Below are 9,779 nucleotides of genomic sequence, written 5' to 3' on the forward strand. Positions count from 1 at the left end.
TTATGAATTTCCACCCAGTACTTGAAAATATGTCTGGAACTCTGGGAGAGCACTGGTTGTGTGAATGACGGACGGTGACATTTCTTTTAAAAATCCTTACAATGTGATAAGTACGGTTCAATCATCCATTGAAGAAAAATAGGAGAAAGATGTATATTTGGAATTGTGTGATTCCAAAATGGCATACAGAACAAAACACCCAACGCCTCTTCTGTATCTACACAAGATTTGGGGCACAATATGTTACCTCTGAAAATTAGTGATTGCCATTAATCGACCTGTTCTCAGCTGTTCTGGGGTTGGAGGAATTGTAAATTCTGATTATGATAAAACTGCTGAAACACAAAAACAGCAACAGGAAACCTGCTGTGCCAATTGACAAAGGGTATTGGTGTGTTATATTGGCATATGTTCTTACTAGATTCCTTAATGAGTCAAAAGAGCCTGATGGGAATTCTTAAAGTGCTTTGTACTTGTAATACCCTATTCACCAGACTTGAAATCAGTGAAGTATTCACCAGACTTGAAATCAGTGAGGTACAGCAATTCAGTGGTTCAGCGTGATGGATCCCTTAGCTTAGTCAGGGTAGCAATGAGTTCAAGTACAGAATCCAGCCTAAGAACACATGTTAACACCATTTAATCCACAAACTGCACCACACGAGGCCAAACTGTAGTTATCGTATTGGACCTGCGTAGATGATCCCCCTTTCCTACCCCAAGATCATCAAAATAGGGATTGCAACTTCCACGTGAGTAACAGCGCAACAAGCCTGGTCTAGTATTTGTTAAGGGGGCGTCTGGGTCTTGGTTTCGGGGGGAGAGGTAATAGCAGTGAAAAGTATTGGGTATAGTTTGAAAAAAAAAGCAAACAACGTTTTCATCTTGTCGTAAATCTGGAAGAAAGTGACAATAATAATAAGGATTGCACTACAGTGGCCTCGAGACTGTTTGGGCGCAAGGATGCCCCTAAAGAGCCCCTTCTTTGAAACAAAAAATCATGCGAGAGAGGCCAATTTTGGTCAATTTAATGTCACTTCTTTCAAAAGCGTGTAAAAAACTCCTAAATGTGTTCTCACCCTCAGAAGGCTGTAAAAAAGTACATGAAAACATTTTCAGATTTTCTGCCTCCAGAAATCCCCCCTTCAAATGGTTCTGGATCATCACAAGACTAATTATTAGGCATTTAAGAAAAATGCCTATAAATGTACACAAAAGATGCACCGGCCTAACAGCCGTACCGAGGCCAAGAATTTGGAAGAAATTGCGTCTTCATGCATTCAACCATAAGATTAACATTTGACTTCGCTGGGACCCTTAACTGTGGCACACTCGAGTTTTGAATCCAGGAATGGTAACTTTTTGTTCTAAAAACGAATGCCCACATTTTTCATCCTTCAAAAATGCTAAATTCCCCAGAAGAAAGGTGGAAGCGTATATTTGGTAGTAGTATACCGTTCTTTAAGCATCGGCGCATTCAATCCATAAAAAGGTCTGCATAGAGGAACCTTCCTCTTCCGTAGTTGGATGCGCTGTGCTTGACTTTCCATTCACCAGTCTTCGTTGGTTATCCACTCTCCATCTTTCAAAACTGAGATTAGTCATAGTCGAAAGTACGTCAGCAACAGGCAGAACCGACTGCGCTAAAACGGAGATTTCATTAACTGCGGTTGGCGCCTAATGACCTGCAGATGTCCTACCCTCGCTATTTTTCTTCCTCAAGGAAATGAACCAAGATACTTAGTTTAGAGATCTTAAGTTATATACCCTAACTTAAGTGCATTGTTCTTGTTTGCTGTTTTTAGCATGAGGTGTCGGTGTGTTTTTGTATCTGTGTTGATTTAGTTTTGGTTCTAAAGCTGTGTTTTGATGAACCAAGTATTTAGTTTTCGCAGTACAAGACATTCCTAACAGCATTTACCTCAACTTTATTTCATACTTTCGCAAAATATAATCCTCATTCCCCACAGAAATTCCCTTAATTTAAAAACTTTTTGAAAATCAGTTCCTCTCACCCTAAATTAATGCTTGCTTTTCTCCCTTGAAATGCGCAAACACATCAAAGAAATCGCCCTCACAGGCTAGAAAAAAAAAGATCTTCGCTCAGTCTCTTTCTTTTTGTCCCTTAAAATATTCAGTATTATTATTAATACTTAGTATTACTGTTACCTTGAAATCGTTCCTTTAATTCAGATGTAGGTAAAGGAGATGTATTTGCTGCCTGAGAAGGCCATTTCAGAGTCCTGGTTATGTGGATGTTGTGGCGGCCTCTTGACTCCACTAATTCTAGGTTATTTTTATCCAGCCCCGAAATCGCATTTAGAGCTGCGTACGTATGCATTAACTCCGTGTTTGCACCATTCCCTGTGGCGAGTATACTGTACATGTACACTCCATCCACGGTACTGCATTCCTCACTGCGGTTACGTGGACTGACTGCTATCTGATGATCAATCCTCAACCTGCCAAGGAAATCAGTGACGTCACAATGACGTATTTATCCAGCATTTTTGAAGAGCCCGTCGAGCACGGCAGGAGTTTAATTCAACTACCTGCCTGATGCGAGTTCTGTCAAAGCCTGCCGTCGCATCACTGATTTTCCCATGAGCGGTCGAGTGGATACATGCAGTTCCCGGCAGTTATCCAGTCGACCGAAGAATTTTGTTGTCGATGAAAAGTTCGTAAAAATAGCATTTCCGTGTCTCTTCTTTGAAGACAATTTAAGCCCTCAGAATCCTTAGTTGTCTAAAGGCGGTTTCGAGTGATGTTTTTGACATCGACAACCTATGAAATTTCCCAAGTTTCAAGAAACGATATGCAGAACGTCAATGGTGAAAACTAGTTACATGTACACGAGGCTAGTAAGCCTACTTTTCCCGTCAGTTCATGCCGAATAATCAACGCAAGCTATTGAATGTCTCTCAAGGGCGACACCAAATACTCGCGGCACTGCACTTTGTTTTGTCACCAGATACACAAAATCATTACCAATTTATGAAAATGTACCCTCCGTAATAAACCACATACAAATTATCTCCCGGAGAAGTATGATAATACACTGGACAAGATTTAAATTGACCGTGGAGCTTCATTGGCAGACCGAAGACTTCCTGCAGAAGAGTCCGGCCTCAATTCGATATCGGTTACGTTTTTAGAGCAGTGGGGGTACGCAGACGGTCTTCATGTTACCTACGGTATGTTCGCAGAGTCACAACAGAAACGCACTAAGCGCAGAAAATTATTTGATTAGTAACACAGGCTAGCAGCCAAAATGCCACACACTGTTACTGATTCCCTGCTGAGTTTTGCTTAGCATATAAATTTGCTAACCAATATCTCCTGCTAACGGCTCAATGAAATTAAGCCCAATCCTTTCCAGTGTAGGCTTATACTGGTGATGTACGGACTATTAGACCCCTCAGTATTATTTTAATCAGTTTTAATTTCGAGTAAGACTTTCTGCAAAGGTGAAAATGGAAAAAGAAACCACGATTTGTTTTTGCTGACAGCTCAGTATCGAAATAAGGCCTACCAGTCACGACATGGATCCTGGTACATGTTGCTCCTCTTGATGTTTCCTGCAACTCCACAGTAACCTAGCAACTCTTAAGCACATAAGCATATTTGCCGGGAAATACATCACCGACTTCGCTCGCAAACGACTAGATCTTTCGACAGTGTAATCACACATCAAATACTCTCACGAGGAGTTGCACTACTTACCGAAGAGCTCTCAGGTAACCTTTATTAGGAGGAGGGGACATTACACAATTTTTCATCCTGTGACTATCTGCAATCAGACTTTAAAAGCTGGCACATTTCAAGTGTCTCAATGCATTTAGAACAGCACTTCTTCAACTACACAACACAACAGATCTCAAACACAAGGCACAATTCTCCGTAAGTTGATGCCAGAAAGCGTACTCTACTTAATTGCGTTTGCATTTGCCATTTTCAGATTCCAGTGACTTCTGAAATAAACGATAATTGCTCATAACTGAGTGAGGTCGAGTAAATCAGAAAAATTCAGGCAGCCGAGGAGACATTTATTGTTTACCCGCAGAGAAAGCTTTTATCAAATTTGAAAGCAACTTTGCATGTGAGTACTCGCAACTGCACGGGGAGCAAATTAAAGGCGGAGTCTTCAAAAATACAAGTGCATGTTTTTGAGTTAGCAGGTATGGCAACTCCGACAAAAGGGAAAAAAGACAAAAATTGTCCAGGAGTTTGACGATACGACCGTGAGCCCACACGGTGCATTTTACCCTCCCCCATCGTGACCAAGCGATCTCTTCTGGTCCTGCCCCTGGGGCAAAATGCCACTCAAATCCAATGCCATCGACCGCGGACGGATCGGACCGAAACCCAAGGTTCAAGCTGTTAATGATGGGCCGAGGACAATATGACGCTGCAGGGAACGAGGTCGACAAGATGAACGACGCCAAAGTAAGAGGGCCTTTTAACGGAACCCCAAGTGTCAACTTCGCAGACATGCAAGGCAAAAAAATTGCTGTCTTAAGGCGAATATGTGTAGAAATCATCTTCAATTGCGTGAAAAATATAAGTCACAAGGAAAATTTTGCCTCACGGCGTTTTGGCTTTTGTTCAGTCAAATAACTGTAACACGTGTACACGTAGATATTGACTGCTGCTTAGCAACTCCTCTTCTTTAGCATTTGAATTTTACATTATGTCCTTGATGAACCGTGGAAATAGAATGCCCTCAACGGCTTACGAGCTTGTGTCCTTGAGGGAATTCTTTACTCTGTCATCGCTAAAAGCAATGGGTACGTGTACCTATGGTAGCTCGTGTGGGTAGTTTAACCAAACTGCAATCCAACTTCATGCTGAAATTTATCAGTTTCCTCATACACATCGAGGTCAGTTAAATCGGCTAGATTTTTACAGGTGGTTCATATGGGTGGGATTCTATCCATCCATGAAGAAACGCCTCTCACCGTTATCGTGAAGTACCCTGCACAACGAGCTTACTTTACTCATTCATCTTTTCATGGCTCCATGCGGCAGTGAACACTTTCCATTTTAATCCTCCATGGAACAATGGCTGGCTGTCACCTTGGCAATCGCATTGTGATCTCAACAAAGGGTTGAAGCTTTAACCTTGGAACACGGTCACTCATGGAGAGCGGTAGCCTGGGAAGAAAGTCCAGCAGAGACCTTCATTTCACAGAATATTAAACGATCCATAAAATACACAAATATTCTGTATCAGTCCTGCGGTAAGAATTTTATTGCCGATTAGAACTCCGTACATTCACATGGCATTTTACATCAACTTGAATTAATTTCTCTGCGTAACAACAGCAAAATTTTAAGGAAAAAGACACAATTGTACACTTCAAAATCAGCACCAGTTTAAACAATGTCAAATTCATAGGGTTTTTTTGTACCAAATTTATACTCAAAATCAGCAAACGATGAACACTCACACAATTTCTACAAGTCAGATATACATGTACGTCATATCAGTACACATGTCCTCATGAAACGTAAAATTTAAGTATCACACACTGTGTGTGGTCTGACAATGATTCCACAGTTTCTACATGTAGAAAGTGGTATGCAACTTTTCGTCAACAGTGAATGCTTCGCTTGGTTCTCACCCAAAGCTTGAAAAAATTAAATTTCGAGAGACTCTGAACGGTGCACAAAATTCACGCAGCTCTGAAGTTGGACAAAAGTTATCCTAGCATTGGACAAAGCAAGACACTTCGGCCAGTGAAACTAGGCAACTGGTACATGTGTATATATAAAATAATTGAACTAGTCAAAATGAATCTGAATTAAACATAAAGAAAAACTTATATGTACACTTCTTATCCAAGCGATATATGCTGTTGTGGTATTTAATTTTTAAATATCCCAAATAAAATTGATGGTCTAACAATTGCTGTTCCAAGTAGACAATGCACTGTCTCGTCAAACCTATAGGAGGAAAACAAGATCTACCCGTGGTCACCAATCACACATAATAATTTATACCCTGTAGATCGTGACAAGTGCTGCATGCGGTTTTGCAAACCACAAACTGTGTGCACTAAACCACACAGCTTATTTTCTTAGGTAGTAAACACAATTCTGGCATTTCACATTCACAGTTCTTACCCTCGCAAACCAAGCTAAACAAAGATGCGGTTTTCTTGTTTGACCAAATATGGCAGGCATCATGTAGTTTGACAGCTGCGTTTTCGCCCGAGGCAATAGTAAGGTTTAAGGTAGCAGTGGCCGATGGTATCCGGCTAGACAAACAGACCTCAAGTCGGCATAAATAACCAGGAAAAGAAAATTAGCATGCGCCTGTGATAGTTTTAACATTTCAGGAAAATGTCACGGGAATTTTTTATAGGACATGCTTTATGTAGTCTGTTTTCATAACACTCAACGGGTACGTGACACTGACGATAAATAAACAATGCCAATTGTGTTTTATATTGAGTTAGAATTTGCTACCATTATGCTTCCCAAGCGTTCATGGCGACTACAAAATATGTCTATTACCAAATCAATCAAATTGGCAAATAATGATGATAAAAACATACCTAGCATCTGACAGAATTAAGGTAAGCCTTCATGATTATAAACTGTGGTACAACAGGAAGGAATAAGAACACATCCCGATTCACATCTCAATATTAGATCCTTTTACATTTACTGACATAAAAAATTACAGATTTAAAAATCTCAGGTTGAAAAAAGATGATCGGACTGTTGTGATAAGTATTTATTCACTCACTCTGCAAAATCTGAAGAACACAGAAATGTACTTCAGCTGGGTTCTGAGCAGTTTTTAAAAAGGTTTTGAGTACATATGCACTACATAGCACGCACAATATCAGTACACGCAGTTTTCCAACCAGCTAAAAAACCAGACTATTTATGAGCTTTAAACTCCCCTCTTTTATGTTTTGAAACCCTTGGAAGATACATTAAGCTGAGAATGGGTCCAGAAGGTATTTGTACGGCAGCTTCATGGGCCTACAATTACCCATCTGGCCTGCTTGCATTCATATACAAATCATCTCAAAAAAGGCACTTACAAAGAACATAATCGGCCTGGCTGGGCCTTGTTGAGCAGTTCAGAGGGATAACAAAACTTACAATGCTTACACAAAAAAGGTGCCAGGGTACTGCACACTTCAAAATATCAGTGACAATACCCCCCCAAGTTCGGTTACCCGGAAATGGAGAAAACAAGCTATAGTTTGACAAGAAAACCAAAAAAGTGAGTGCTTTTGTGCGAATCGTCCGAGGGCAACACAGATACTTCTGTTACAAGGCACTTTTTTTCATTGCTGAACTTTTACAAATAGTCGGGCATGATCAAATCTAGCTTTCACTAATCCTCCAAGATCCTTCAAAAGCCACTAGGAGGATTTTGGAAGATTTTAAGGTATAACTTATCTTGATACCTTTTCACTACTTAACCGCTGGTTTCCTGCACTTGTGGTGTATTTTTGATGATTCAGGAAGTTAAAGTAGCAAAATGTCAACAGTTAGAGTTAATGAGAGTCTAGTAAGAAAGCAACATTGCTCACATTTTCTAAGCTAGACGAACTTATGCGTATTTCCAATATGTGACGAACATCTTTCAAATACTGTACTTTAATTCTTAAGAAAGCATGTAATTGCTTTGTGGAAATTGGGGAACTAAAAAAAATAAATAAAACCTTCCGTGGTGCAAGTTATATTGACAGATTCAGCTTGAAACTGAACGTACAATTAAAAATGGCATTTTAGAAACTTTCAAAAATGTTTCATTTTTCTTGTATACTGCTGCAAAAGACAGACTATAAAACCAGTAACGTACATGTACTCAAAGAACTCAGTCAAGGTACATGTAGGCCTTGTGTGACAGCCCCAATGGTGTGAAGAATATTATAATAGATGTCTTTGATAAGGATCTGATAGAACCACCGACTTCTATCAGTACTTACTGATGTTCTGCCAACATTAAAGAACGAAGGTCAAAAAAGCTACCAGCAACGAGATGTAAATATTGCCATTTATAAATATTTCAAGGAATACTAGGGCTATATAAAGAGCGGTGCGATTTGTGACTAAAACTGCAGTTTGACAGAGCCTAATTTGACAGGAAAGTGCCATTATGGTGAACCATCCACAACAGAGATATTTGCTGATTTTGGCTTGTCATCTGTTCTATTTATGAAGAACAAAGGTGTAAGTGTGGGGGGGGGGTAGTAACGGTGACTTGACACACTGCTGAACAGGAATATACCTTGCACTCACCCACGTACTCAAATTTTAGAAATTCTTGGTTTGTCATGTCAAGGACCAGGTGCAGCTACTAGAAATGCAATGGTGAATGGCTAATCAATTTAAATTCCTTATGACGCAAAAGGTTTCATGCTATGTGAGGGGTGCCCTGTTAAAAATCTGCATCTTTAAGGAGTCACTGAATCACACACACAATTGTAATCATGGATTACAGGTATTTTTGGCTACCAGCTGCTTAACTTCTGAAGCAAACACGTCACTAATTACTCCTGAAGCCGGTGTTACCTTCCTCGTTTCTTCTGGTGTTTTGCAAGACTTCTCCGTTTATTGATCATCTCACAGAGTATATCAAAGATGTTGTCCAATCCTTCTCCGGTGATGCCACAAGCAGGTATGAGCTGATAGGGATTATGCTGTCGTAGCTCACTCAGTCCCAGGTGCCGTTGGATTTCCTCCAAGTTAACAGCCTCGCGCAAATCTTGCTTGTTTGCAATCACGAGGATTGGTACCCCACTGTTTTTTGGCGATCGCCAGAGTTTCATTAATTCGCTCTTTGCCTCCTCAAAGCGTTCAAAGTCAGAGCTGTCAACAACGTAGATGATAGCATCCGTGCCCCGGGTGTAGGACTTCCAAAGTGGGCGGAGCTTCTCACTTCCTCCTGCATCCCAAAATTTGAATCGCACCCCCTTGGACTGTCCTGTCCTTGCCTTCAATTTTTCTGTATTGAAGCCAATAGTTGGGACTGCATTGATGAATTCGTCTAACTTCAACCTGTAGAGGATAGTTGTTTTCCCCGAGAAATCAAGCCCAAGTAGAACCACATGGAGGGAATCCAGAAAGGGTAGATAGGCTCTGTTGGACTGAGAGGACCCGGTTCCCATGGTAGCACAATACCTCAGGCTATGTAAGCACAGTCAGTTTCTCAACATTTTCCTGTAAATACTACAACGGGTGTTCGCAACCAGGACCTTGCAAATGTAAAGCTGATGTCTGCACAACCACTGAATGTGGTTTTTCAAGACCCAAACGATAAATGCATTATGTGGATACCCAAAATGGTTGGGTCCGTCTACGAATCACCTGATCGTGACTGCTCTGAAGCCCTTCGCCTATAATACCCCGGAACAATTGGAAAATCCGTTGATCTTTTGAGCCGTGGGTATAATTCGCTACGCGAAACACCCGACTTTACCGTGCTCAACGATCTCGACAGCATTGAACTGTAGTGGGGACGAGTGGGCGTCTGCCCCCGTGCCTACAACATGCGACGCCGGTGCTGTGCGGTAGGAACATCTATGGCTCCGTGGTTTCACCAGGCCTCACCAGACTGCAATAACTAAGCACGGTGGCAGAAATTATCTACAAGATTCGGTAGATTCTGATCTCTTAAACTTGATGTGAAGTGTCGTTGTGTGACGACTGTGATGCTCTCATCAGGAATGTCAGCAGATACTATCTCATTGGCTCCGGCTTCGTCGCTCATATCTCACACAACAATCGTACCTAGCGATGTTAGCGTTATT

The 9,779-nt window shown here is 41.0% G+C and overlaps 1 protein-coding gene across 1 annotated transcript; it reads right to left on the reverse strand.

The window, feature by feature from the left end:
• Positions 1-5,222: 5,222 nt before the first annotated feature.
• Positions 5,223-9,779, reverse strand: LOC110988834 (ADP-ribosylation factor-like protein 4C). The gene has a single exon (XM_022252718.2). The coding sequence runs from the start codon at positions 9,135-9,137 to the stop codon at positions 8,538-8,540; it is 600 nt and encodes a 199-aa protein (XP_022108410.1). The 5' UTR covers positions 9,138-9,779; the 3' UTR covers positions 5,223-8,537.

The sequence above is a fragment of the Acanthaster planci genome, linkage group LG07, assembly GCF_054643075.1.
Source record: "Acanthaster planci isolate LZ-2023a linkage group LG07, COTS_SCS, whole genome shotgun sequence".
Lineage (NCBI taxonomy): Eukaryota > Metazoa > Echinodermata > Asteroidea > Valvatida > Acanthasteridae > Acanthaster > Acanthaster planci.